At 36.1% G+C, this 14042-nt stretch overlaps 1 protein-coding gene across 1 annotated transcript in view; it reads right to left on the reverse strand.

Annotated features, from left to right (window-relative positions):
- The window catches only part of LOC143255037 (guanylate cyclase 32E-like), a 158913-nt gene that overhangs the window by 58409 nt on the left and 86462 nt on the right, over positions 1–14042 (reverse strand). Inside the window, exon 3 of the mRNA XM_076510055.1 lies at positions 2887–3033. Within this exon, the coding sequence (XP_076366170.1) occupies positions 2887–3033 (147 nt within the window). The remainder of the gene's footprint in view (positions 1–2886; positions 3034–14042) is intronic.

Consider the following 14042-nt stretch of genomic DNA (forward strand, 5'->3'; position numbering starts at 1 on the left):
TAAAGCGGTTTTCAACTTTGCAGTCCCGATGGTTTGGAGAGAGCCACGAAGCCATGCAGATGATTGTTATTTTTGTCTAACAAATATAACTGGTTTCAATGCATCTTCTAGAAAAAAGATCAAATATCCCAACCTTCCATCTGCTATGAGACCCGTTCCCCATTCAGATGATCTTCCTGTCCCAACACCTCCAGTAAATAAGGATCTTCTTTCCTCATCAGATGAAGAAATGTCTCCAAGGGAAGATTCTGCCAAGTCAATCTCTTCCGAAGATATTGACTCTTCTTATTCAGGAGCAAGTGGCAACGAGCCACACTGGATCACGCAAGAAGACCTGAATGACCTTGCTCGTGATTTGTATCTGTCAAAACAGCAGTCAGAGCTCTTGGCTTTTCGGCTTAAACAGTGGAACCTAGTCCAGGAAGATGTAAGGATCACCAGTTTCAGGAATCGGAACAAAGACCTTGCTTCATTTTTCGACATGGAAAACAAGTTGTGCTACTGCACAAATGTACCTGGCTTGTTCACTTTCCTTGGTTTGCCACATAATCCTTCAGACTGGCATCTTTTCATAGACTCTTCCAAGCGAAGTCTCAAGGCTGTGCTTCTGCACAACGGGAATAAATATCCCAGCATTCCCACTGCACACTCTGTCCATCTAAAGGAGTCCTATGACAATATGGAGCTTCTTTTCGAAGCTGTTAAGTACAACCAGTACCAGTGGAGTCTGTGTGGGGACCTCAAGGTCATTGGTCTTCTTATGGGTGTGCAAGCGGGCTTCACAAAGTACTGTTGCTTTCTCTGTCTCTGGGATAGTCGAGCTGTGTCCCAGCATTACAAGCAGAAAGACTGGGGTCTAGAAGCACTTTCGTTCCTGGCGAACACAGCGTCAAGGAGAATTCTCTGGTTGACATGAAGAAGGTGCTTCTTCCTCCTCTTCACATCAAGCTTGGTTTGATAAAGAATTTCGTGAAGGCCATGGACAAAAATGGTGCTGTCTTCCAACACTTGTCTACTGTCTTCCCAGGTCTCGGTGCTGCTAAGCTCAAAGGGGGCATCTTTGTCGGACCTCAAATCCGAGAAGTGCTGAAGGATACTGATTTTGAGGAGCTTCTTACCTTAAAGGAACTGAGAGCATGGGAAGCATTTAAGTCAGTCTGTAGTGGCTTCCTTGGTAACACACGCGTACCAAATTACCAAGCCTATATTGAGAAGTTGCTAAAGACTTATGAGGATATGGGATGCCGAATGTCACTCAAAATTCATTTTCTCCATTCCCACCTCAACTTCTTCCCTCCAAACCTTGGAGCAGTGAGTGATGAGCACGGAGAAAGATCCCACCAAGACATTACGAAGATGGAGAGCAACTACCAAGGCAAGTGGAAACCCAGCATGATGGGAGACTTCTGCTGGATGCTCTTGCGTGACATCTCGGAGGCAAAATACACCAGATTATCTAAGAAAACACACTTCTAACTGTCTGCGGTACTATGAATTGTGTACATTGTGTCATCCAAGTATATTTATTCCGTCAATGTTCTTTATCTATCCTGTTTTATCTGTAATAAGCTGCTGCAACTGTTGAAATAAGCACGTATATACTCTGTATATACTAAAATGAGACTATTTAAAAGCCAGAAAACTAGAGGTGATAGAGTAAAACTGTTTATAAATTTGAATTCAGCACACCCAAATTAGTAAAAACACCTATTCACATTCTTGCCTCAGACAAAAAATATTTTTTTGTAAACCAGTGTTATCTGCGCCAGCCGTCCTTAATTCTGCAGTGTAAGACTAGAGGAAAAGCAGCTAGTCATCACCACCCACAGCCAACTCTTAGGCTACTCTTTTACCAGCGAATAGTGGGATTGACCGTCACATTATAACGTCCCACGGCTGAAAGGGCGAGCATGTTTGGTGTGACGAGAATTCGAACCCGCACCCTCAGATTACGATTCGAGTGCCTTATCCACCTGACCATGCTGGGCCAAGGTCTTTTGAAATCCTTGTTGAGACTTATAGAACAATCATTTCCGAGGTAATTTTAACACTCCTACCAAAAGTGGGGCCTAATAGGCCCCAGAGCAACTTGAAAGGTTATTAATATTAGGCTAATAAATTTGTATTTAAATGAAATTGCCATTTCATTTGATGAAATGAGCCAACTCTTGACGGTGGGTGGTGATGACTAGCTGCCTTCCCTCTAGTCTTACACTGCTAAATTAGGGACGGCTAGTGCAGATAGCTCTCGTGTAGCTTTGCGCGAAATTAAAAACAATCACCTCTGTTCAGTTCGTAACAGTCGTTTGTCCACTAAGTATTTTTTATTTGTCCAATCACGTTCCACAATAATGAATTATCCGCGTGTTTTATCTAACATCCAATCACAGATCATGAACCCTTTGTGTACTTTATTCTCCGTGACCCACTTCAAAGTGACAACTAGGTCAGTGCGGGACTTCTAAATACAGCTCAGGTCAAGTGACCATTTATTCGTATTTCATATCATACTATTCATCGGCTGAAGATCACGTTTCCAAGCAGTGAACTAGCATTTTTATTTCGATTTTTATTAATTGTGAAAAATGGCGTTCGTTGTCCAGTCATAACCAATACTGTAACGACTTTACTCTTTAATCGCTTTGCGTAATGTATTATCTTATACGTAACAAGTACCAACGATTTTCTAACAATACATATTTTTAATACAAATATATTTTGACATTTCAGAGCTTCTGCCGATAACTTAAAATATTTAAAACACTGAGTCACGTTCTAACATTCAGGCTCATCTAGTCACTACAACATAACACATAGCACCATACTCTTAATAACATATAACATACTTCTCATAAGATATAACATACTCCTTATAAGATATCTAACCTTTAAGATATCTTCTTGGGTCCTGATTGTCGTATTGTTCAATGTCCACACCGACCACGAAGTACTCTCCGTTCTCAAGCAGTCCTCGATCTTGAAGACTGATCATCAAACCCAGATGTTCGAAGTAATAGCCCAGGACAAGAAAGACTTGCAAAATAATTCAGAAGACATTTTACTGGTAAGTATAGTAGCTTCCAAAAGCTTCAATTTGATTGATTATCAAAATTAATTAATTATGAAAAGCACTCTAAATTAAAGGGTTACACAGAAGGCAAGGAAAGGAAGGAGTTGCTGTTTTTTATTAGAATAAATACATGCTTAATAAAGTTACTGAAATTTTCTTTTCATTTTGAAATTGTGACGTAACGAAACTCTCACTACTTCTTCTAATATTTCGAATCCCCGTCACACCAAACATGCACGCCCTTTTAGCCTTGGGGGCATTATAAAGTTTCGCTAAATCCCACTATTTGTTGGTAAAAGAGTAGCCCAAGAGTTGGCAGTGAGTTGTGATGACTAACTGCCTTCCCTCTGGTCTTACATTGCTAAATTAGGGACGACTAGCGCAGATAGTTGGTTACTACGAGTTAAACATGCGTTTTATTGTTCATGGAATAAGTGGAGAACTAACCCCATAATTGCTTCAATATCTTTCTGAAGTAAAAATGTATCTCAGTTTGGAACTGACATGTGCCTGGCAACGGTCAGTTGCAAATTCTCTCTTTTTTAACCTGTAGATGACCTAAAATGGTCGAAACGTTGTTTTCTACTTCATTAGTAAAACTATTAATACCCATACCAACCGTCTTGAGATACATTGTTACTTCAAGTGGTTTTCTCCTCATCACAAATTTTTCCGAAGTATCAAATTCCTTTTAGAATAGTTGTTGTTTTATATTAACGTTCGACATCTTTTTTTAAGTGCCGTCTTATTTCCCATTTAATGACTTCGAAATGCAGATGCTCAAATGCCACATGTTCTAAAATACGTTGCTAACAAATTGAAATATAACTAAGTTTACTACAGGGTTAATAGCGAGATATTTCTTGCATATTTCTGTACCTTAGCATTCAGATGGTTAATATATCTTGCATCTTAATATGAAGTAAATCATTGCTGAGAATATTACGTTTTTTTATTATTTACTATGATGAATTACATAGTGATTTTTTTCATATGTCTTTACGATAACGCACCTATCAACTACGAAAGCAAATTATGCATTATATAACTTGAGAACGTTTAAGCTTCTTGTGAGAGAAAAAAATGAAACTAGATACGAACCATTATATGACGCTTACTAAATCGCTTCTGATTTAAGAAATGAGATGATAAACTAATATTGCATTGTTAACTAGTTGTTAAGTTTGTTTGTTTGAAGTTAAGTTTGTGAAAACATCTTCAGATGGAAGTCCATCGTTCTCAAGCAGTCCTCGATCTTGAAGACTGATCATCAAACCCAGATGTTCGAAGTAATAGCCCAGGACAAGAAAGACTTGCAAAATAATTCAGAAGACATTTTACTGGTAAGTATAGTAGCTTCCAAAAGCTTCAATTTGATTGATTATCAAAATTAATTAATTATGAAAAGCACTCTAAATTAAAGGGTTACACAGAAGGCAAGGAAAGGAAGGAGTTGCTGTTTTTTATTAGAATAAATACATGCTTAATAAAGTTACTGAAATTTTCTTTTCATTTTGAAATTGTGACGTAACGAAACTCTCACTACTTCCTCTAATATTTCGAATCCCCGTCACACCAAACATGCTCGCCCTTTTAGCCTTGGGGGCATTATAAAGTTTCGCTAAATCCCACTATTTGTTGGTAAAAGAGTAGCCCAAGAGTTGGCAGTGAGTTGTGATGACTAACTGCCTTCCCTCTGGTCTTATATTGCTAAATTAGGGACGACTAGCGCAGATGGTTGGTTACTACGAGTTAAACATGCGTTTTATTGTTCATGGAATAAGTGGAGAACTAACCCCATAATTGCTTCAATATCTTTCTGAAGTAAAAATGTATCTCAGTTTGGAACTGACATGTGCCTGGCAACGGTCAGTTGCAAATTCTCTCTTTGTTAACCTGTAGATGACCTAAAATGGTCGAAACGTTGTTTTCTACTTCATTAGTAAAACTATTAATACCCATACCAACCGTCTTGAGATACATTGTTACTTCAAGTGGTTTTCTCCTCATCACAAATTTTTCCGAAGTATCAAATTCCTTTTAGAATAGTTGTTGTTTTATATTAACGTTCGACATCTTTTTTTAAGTGCCGTCTTATTTCCCATTTAATGTCTTCGAAATGCAGATGCTCAAATGCCACATGTTCTAAAATACGTTGCTAACAAATTGAAATATAACTAAGTTTACTACAGGGTTAATAGCGGGATATTTCTTGCATATTTCTGTACCTTAGCATTCAGATGGTTAATATATCTTGCATCTTAATATGAAGTAAATCATTGCTGAGAATATTACGTTTTTTTATTATTTACTATGATGAATTACATAGTGATTTTTTTCATATGTCTTTACGATAACGCACCTATCAACTACGAAAGCAAATTATGCATTATATAACTTGAGAACGTTTAAGCTTCTTGTGAGAGAAAAAAATGAAACTAGATACGAACCATTATATGACGCTTACTAAATCGCTTCTGATTTAAGAAATGAGATGATAAACTAATATTGCATTGTTAACTAGTTGTTAAGTTTGTTTGTTTGAAGTTAAGCACAAAGCTACACAATGAGCTATCTGTGTTTTGCCCACCACGGGTATCGAACCATGATTTCTAGCGTTGTAAGTTAGCAGACTGGGGGGAAGGTCTTTGAAATTCAATGTGACTTTCAGGAAAAATACATCCACCCCCAAGAGACTTAGCGGTAATTCTTTGGACTTCGGACACTAGCAATTTGTTTTCGATACCCGTGGTTGATACAGCACAAATGACACGTTTTGAATGTTTGTGCATATCAGCAAAATACAAACACGCTAACATCAGTAAGTGTAAAGTATATTGTGTGTGTATTTGTGAAATAAAAGCTACAACAAGCTATCTATTGTGTTCACCAGCGGGATATCTACGCTATCCGTCCCTAATTTAGCAGTGTAAGACTAGGGAGAAGGTAGGTAGTCATCGCCATCCGCCGCCCACGAATAGTGAAATTGACTGTAACTTTATAACGCCCAAATACGGAAAGGGCAAGCATGCTTGGTATAAATGGCATTCGGAACTGTGACCTAATTACGAGTCAAGCGCCCTAACCACCTGGCCCATGCTCGGCCCTACTATACATAGAATTCACTGTTTAGAAAAGTAATAGGCCCAATACTAGTATCTCATGACAAGTATAATTGATCTAGCCTCCATATTACTGTTGTTTCGATTTAAGCACAATGGGCTATCTTTGCTCTGCTCACCAAGCGTATCGAAACCCGGTTTTAGCGTTGTAAGTCTACAGACATACCGCTGTGTCACTGTAGAGCAACTTATTTGATAATTTTGATACATTTTTCTGAATAATAACATCAAACATCGTTTATAGTAAAAGAAAGTTTTTCTGGCCACGTGGGTTCAAGGTGAAAGGTGGGTTCAACGGTAAGTTTATGAACTTACAACTCTAAATTTAGAACCGGCGTTTGATTTCCCGTGGTGGACAAGGAAAAGTAACAAAAAAAAAGAACAAATAAATTGATCAAGTGCATATACAATGTTACGTTAATGGCTTAATTTAGTGTTCAATAAAACTATTCTCTTTATATGAAGAGTTTATCCCGAAACGTGAATACACTATCTACAGTTAGAACCAACTATCGGCGAGCAGATTTGCGTTCTTTGTTCTTTAGTTATTTTTCAACTGTCGAATAACAAATCCATAAGATAAAACAACTGCTTAATGTTCATGCATTATTGAATTAATTGTTCCTGTTTTGTTTTTTTTAAATGCATGTTTTTAAGTTTCGCGCAAAGGAACGCGAGGGCCATCTGCACTAGCCATCGCTAATTTAACAGTGTAAGACTAGAGGAAAGGCGGCTATTTATTACCACCCACCGTCAACTCTTAGGCTACTTTTTTTACCAATGAATAGTGGGATTGATCGAACGTTATTACGTTTCCCATAGTTGTTTGGTGTGACTGGGACACGAACCCACGACTCTCAGATTACGAGTCGAACGCCTTAACCACCTGGCCATGCCGGCCTGAAAAGAAAAATGAAGAAATATGAAAACGAACTGTGTAAGTTTTTGTTACTCGGTCGCTAAAACCGTATCTTTGTGTGAATTTTCCAAAAGTACAAGGAATTTGGCTTAAATTTCAACTTCCTGAATAAATAACAGTGTACCAGTCGTATCTCCTTTAACAAAAACGTTAACTTTGATGGTAAACGCGTAAAGTTTTGACATTTAAACATTAAAAAAAATATCCATTTTTACATGACGTGAAAATTGAAAAGTTGGGCAAAAATGTATTTCGGGAGACCAAAAGCCACTGCTTCTCAAATTAACAAAATCATTTTTCACTAGTGTCATAGGTGTGAAAGCCTAAATGTTATTATTTGGTGGCCCCCGCTGTATTCAACAAACAGCTTAAAACCTAAAATGGTTTCGATACGCGCATTGATCAGAGAACCAAACATCCTACTGTGTAACTTTGTTTTCCACAAGAAACAAATAATTCGTTTGTGAAAACATCTTCAGATGGAAGTCCATCATTCAGCATGTTACTTAGAAAGATGAAATCCCATGATGAAGATGAAAAACTAACAAACGTGCTACCAAGGCAAAAAAGAATGACGCAGTACAGGTTTAAAGTCATCTGTTTACTCTTTTTTGTTTTTGGTTTTACCAGAAGTAAACACTTTAAAACATTAAAAGACCTGGAAGCGATTTTCCATCCAAGTTAAACTTGTGACCAAAATAAATACGACAACTATGCAGCTACTTATGTGAGAAACAGAAGGATTTTTTTTTTCAAGGGCCATTCAACTATTCTAAACCTGGAAGCACCTGGATATTACAGCTCGGAAAATATGCAGTACAATAATAAAGGAAATGAAACTGTACTTTTCATTTTGAATGTGCAGTGAAGAACTACTTTCGTGCGTCCGGAAATGTTGAATACAGTAGAAACAAATAACACCTTCTGCTAACTCCATAAATCCGACATACGGGGATTATATTCTGTTTTCAGCTTAAAATAACGGAATCTATTTTAATTCCATATTCCGTGTCTCCTGTACAAAAATGACTTGGATTTGTATACTATTGCCAACTCCATGTAAGAAATTGTCCCATAATTATTTTGTTTGTTTGAATTTTGCACAACGCTACTCGAGGGCTATCTGCGCTAGCCGTACCTAATTTAGCAGTGTAAGACTAGAGGAAAGGCAGTTAGTCATCATCACCCACCACCAACTCTTGGGCTACTCTTTTATCAACGAATGGTGGGATTGACCATCACATTATAGCGTCCTCATGGCTGAAAGGGAGAGCATCTTTAGTGTGACGGGGATTCGAACTTGCGACCCTCATATTACGAGTCGAAGGCACTAACCACATGGCCATGTTGGATTTGCTTAGATTTTTATAACATTGCCAGCTCCATCTAGGAATTTATTTCATAATTTTTTAATCTTCTACGCATTACTGTTTCAATAATTCCTATTAAAACTCAATGTATGAATATCTTGCACAGTTTGTAGCAGGGTTTTACAAATGAAACACTTCTGTACTGTTCTACGTGATCCCACGCTACCAAAACGGTAAATTTGCGGACTTAAAATAACAGATCAAACGCCTCTTGTATCATGACATATCCTTCTAAGAGGTCGGTTAGGAAAAAAAACAAAACACACTGTTATTGCTAATATTTTTTTCTAATAGTTAACCCAAGCTATTTTCTGGTGAAGAAATATAGATTAACAAATTGAAATCCCAAATAGCCGCAACACTTGAAATTCTTTTAGGCTTGATTATATCAAATTAATCTATAAGACCTTTCTCCACCCCCATTTTTATTAGCTATATTTAATGGCGCCAGCAATACCAAGTATGGGGCACACGAATACCTTATTTGATAATGTTACTCATCAGGATCTCTACCAGTTTACCCTGGATTAGAGTAAATTTTTCTGTGATACTGTGGACATGATTAAATAAATCAGTCGAAAAAGTCTCAATTTTTAAGTCAAAAACAGTAATTATATCTCAAATCGGTCAAGAGATGACAGAGTTATGAGGCAAAAGTTTGTACTTGGAAAAACTCAGAGCCACTCTATGAGCCACAGTGCAGCGACTGAGAAATGATCTTAGCTAAATGAAAGAGATTGTGAAAGTTATCTCGGTCGTAAATATGGATGAACTAAGTATATCTCTACAATATACTGATTTTATGACTTCCAGATTATAATTAAATATGTATCCACATATGTGTGTGCATACACTGTACTCTTAAGAATAGTTAGTTATACACTGCCAATGTTATGGCAGGAAACTAAGCCTTACGAAAGCGAGAAAGCACTCTAAGAAAGAGAAGTTAAATGCTTGTTTATGTGAATAATACTATCTAGCTTTTCACAAACACTTTTTAGACGACCTTTTCTTAATGCGAAAAATCTCGTTTCTTAGCAGCATTTCAGATAGGTTTAGCTTGTTTAAGTAAGTAAAACCTTGTTTAAGATTTTTTTACAGATGTACAGACGAATTATTGCTATATTTAATAATAAGTTAAAATAGTTTTATTGTGTTTTATCTCCGTATCTTCTCCGTGTAATATTCGTCAAATATAAAACTATTTTGATGTTTCTATTTTGGCTTGGCGGTAAATCTGAATGTTTATTACGCTAAAAACTGGGCTTTGATACCTGTAGTAAACGCATCATAAACGGCTTATTGTGTAGCTTCGCGCTTAACAAAAAACAATCTATTAAAGCTAGAATTGCTCTTTGTTTCTCCGGTGTGGCAGCGATACGTTTTCGGACTTGAACTGCTAAAATCCGGGGTTCGATTCCCCACAATAGACATAAAAGATGGCCTTGCACCTTTGAACCGTAGATGCGTTATAAGAGTAACGGTCAAATTCAACTATTTGAAGATAGTTGCCTAACTGTTGGCGGTGCGTATTTTTAACTAGATGCCTCACTCTAATCTGTCAGTTTAAAATAAGGACGACTGGTGCAGATATCTTTTTGTGTGACTTTGCGCAAATATCCAAAACAGCCACTGTCTATCCTCATTCAATATAGTTTAGCTAAACCACATCACGCTAGGCTTGAACGAAATTAAATATATTGACATTCAATACACATCTTAATCATTGTTAAATAACCCATAAAATTGCATTTATAAATTTTCTCGTGTGGCTGGTGTGAATAGCTGGTCACATGAAAGAGATGATGACGGATTTTCAAGGCTTCCACCATAATCTGAACTGATTGATTCTAGTGTCGAGTTTGTTATTTTTATCCCAATATAAGTTTTTTATTTTCATACATTAATACTTTTAGCCGCGGCATAACGGCTCGTAGAAGGGATCTCAGTTTTTCAGTTACAAACGTTTAGCTCATAGCTCCATCACTCTCGACTAACTTGAGATCTAATTACAGTTTTGGACTCAGGAGGGCAAACTCTTTCGACTGATGCATATGAACATGCCTAAGGTATATTAGATTAATACACTCTAATCTTGTTTAAAACTAATTTTGATTCGAGGGTAGGGTAAAGAGATCCTGATGAATAATAAAATTAAATCGGGTATATGCACGCCCCATACTTGGTTTTGCTGGCATACAAGAATATAACTAAAAAAAGTATTATAGATTAATTTACTTTAATCCTGCCTATCATAATTTCAACTGCCGCAGCTATTGAGTATTCCATCTTGTTTCTAAGAGATATACATAACTCACAAGCCCACTTTTCAGTTACTTTAAGAGGCTTACAAAAAAAATGTATACACTTCGTTACTATTTCAATCTAATAAGCAGGTATCTTCAATATTTCAAAAGTGATTTACTAGCTAATAGTAAAAGTCGCAACCTACCATTGAGAGGTTGTAGATTCGATTCCATAATAAAGAAAATTTAGAATTAGACCGATTCGCGCTAAACAAAGTTAAGAAAGAAATATCCTAATTCATTATATTCTGAAATTCATTATTAAGTTTGTAACATAGTGCACATTTCTAAAATCTTATTACTAATGTAGCACAACCAATAGCCTTGTTTCTCACTGTTCTCGTAATTTATTTTGGACGATATTAATCATTCTGTTAACACCATTTTTATGCTATCCGGCAAGCATACTTCTACGAGGTACGAATATAAAAGGTTTGAATCTTTATTTGTAAAGTATTCTCTTCCCCTCAATTATTTTCTTCGTAAAGAAATTCAAGCCAATTATCAGTGAAATACCATCAGGGGATATATTTATTATTAACGTAGTTCATTCGAACATAATTTCGTTAGTAGCGACACCTATGAAACAAAGTAACTTTTTCGTTTTTTGTCGCGCCCGAGTCGCGCCAAACATGCTCGCCCTCCCAGCCGTGGGGGGCGTTATAATGTGACGGTCAATCCCACTATTCGTTGGTAAAAGAGTAGCCCAAGAGTTGGCGGTGGGTGGTGATGACTAGCTGCCTTCCCTCTAGTCTTACACTGCTAAATTAGGGACGGCTAGCACAGATAGCCCTCGAGTAGCTTTGTGCAAAATTCCAAAACAAACAAACAAACAAACAAACGTTTTTTGTTTTTTTTCTTCCAAATTATCCTTCAATGTTCTATTTAACAAATTATTTCGAGAGACTGAAAGGAAACATTAGAAAATTGCCAAATTAAAGAGGGCTCTTTAACGTATAAAGAGGTCTTTATGTGAGACTTTAAACGAAGTTAAAATAATAAGATAAAATATCGCATACTGAAATGTGTTACTATTTTTATTTATTGTTATATTTCAAAAATTTCATTTTCTTTTTATGCAGTACATCGAAATATATGTGTTTGATCACATATATCGTTACTATAGCTCTAAGCTACACTTCTAATGAAAACGTATTTCATTACTGTTGTTATCTACTCACCAATAAAATATCGTGGGAAAGAGAAACGTTTGCAGCGTTCCTAATATTAGGCGAAGGTTTCTTTGTTTGTTTTCGAATTTTACGCAAAGCTACACGAGGGCTATCTGCGTTAGTCATCCCTAATTTTGCGGTGTAAGACTAGAGGGAAGACAGCTAGTCATCACCACCCACCGCTACTTCTTGGGTTACTCTTTTACCAACGAATAGTGGGATTGACCGTAACATTATAACGCCCCCATGGCAGAAGGGGCATGCATGTTTGGTGCGACAGGGATCCGAACCCGCGACATTCAGATTAGAAGTCGAACGCCTTAACCCAGCTGGCCATGCCGGGCCAACTTAAAGTTAAAATTAATAGGATACATTGCCCGTTGTCAAGCTGATTACTGATTAAATTTTAAAACGAAACCGAAACTTGAGTTGTTTTATGGTAAAAATGATGCTCGAAAGAGCATTTTCAGAAAAAAAATTAAACAGTAAAATTGAACTTTTTTTTTTTTTTCAAAGTGTACATATGTATTCACGTGGACAAATGATAAATATACTCAGCAGAAATCATTTATTATTTCTCTTTGTCTGAGTTTTATTCATAGGTTTTATTTTTAGGTTATACGTAAGTTAGTATTGAATCTATTGAGTAAAAGTTTGATTATATATGTATATATAATTTAAGTAACGCACCTATATACATATAAGTCTACGAACGGCATGTGTATTCTGTTCAGATGTTTTTCTTTTATTCAGCGTATGTTAAAATACAGAATAGGAATGGTATTAAGGTAATTTATAGTTATTTACAGAAGTGAACTGGTTAATACCAGAGGTACAAAATGAATAAACATGAATATTGGAACACAGACGTTTCTTATTCATTCATTATTAAAATCTAAAGTACTTTAATTCGTGATATAAAAAACACAACATATTACTTCATATTCTACTTTTAGGTTTCCGAGCTTGTATGTGTGTATATGTACGTGCGTGTTTTTCTGATAGCAAAGCCACATCAGGCTATCTGCTGAATCCACCGAGAGGAATCGAACGCATGATTTTAGGATTCTAAGTCCTTAGACTTACTGCTGTACTAACGAGGGCCTTCCGAGCTTGTTACCGTAGATATAGATAGGCCTAACTGGCAACATACTTTCCACATTTTTAGCTTTACTTAAACAAATAGATCTTGTGAGCGATTAATATATTTTAATATTTCATACATAAAGTATACCTTATTCTTTATTATAATACTATTTTAGGATTTAATGTATGACATCTAATGATTATTGTACTATATGGCATAGCATATGACATAGCCGAAAGTTTAGACTCAAATATTTCCCTTGACATTCAAGTTGTGGATTGACTGATTGATTGGATTAAGTTCAAAGCTACATAATAGGCTATCAGTGCTTTGTCCACCTGGGGTATGGAAACCCGGTTTCTATCAATGTTAAATAGTGGAAAAGACAGTTACAACTTCAGTCAAATAGAATTGGTGATTATTGTTAGAATAATATTGACATCACCAATCAGGAGAAAGCGTATACCAAGTCTGCTAACCAATTTTTGATGTCAATAATAATAATAGAAATAACAGAATCAAAATAATTTCGATTAAAACTTGATCTCAAAAACAAAAATAAATGGAATATGATAATAAAAACTGAGAAAAGATACACAGTAGCGACTCACAATAAAGTATAATATACATATAGACATCTGCTCCTGGACTTTTACTTTTCTACGTTAGCTGGACGACGAATTAATAAACGTGCTTCAAAGGGATTCCATAATTGAAGGGAGGATAGCCTGTACTGAAATTTATCTAACGTAAAACTCAACAATAAATCCATTTATACTAATAAGAATTCCTGTGTTACACCGAAAATATGTTAATGTTATTTTTATAAAGGCTTCCATCTCAGGTTTATGAAATAATCGAAGTTCTACAGACGTTGTTACGTTGATGAAAATAACACAAGACAAAATGTTGTGAATTTAACAACACTTTGAAGACAACGTTACTTCGGCATTATTGTAATTGATTGAAAATTACAAAACGAAACAGTTAAATATT

The sequence above is a fragment of the Tachypleus tridentatus genome, chromosome 7 (genome assembly GCF_004210375.1).
Source record: "Tachypleus tridentatus isolate NWPU-2018 chromosome 7, ASM421037v1, whole genome shotgun sequence".
NCBI classification, from domain to species: domain Eukaryota; kingdom Metazoa; phylum Arthropoda; class Merostomata; order Xiphosura; family Limulidae; genus Tachypleus; species Tachypleus tridentatus.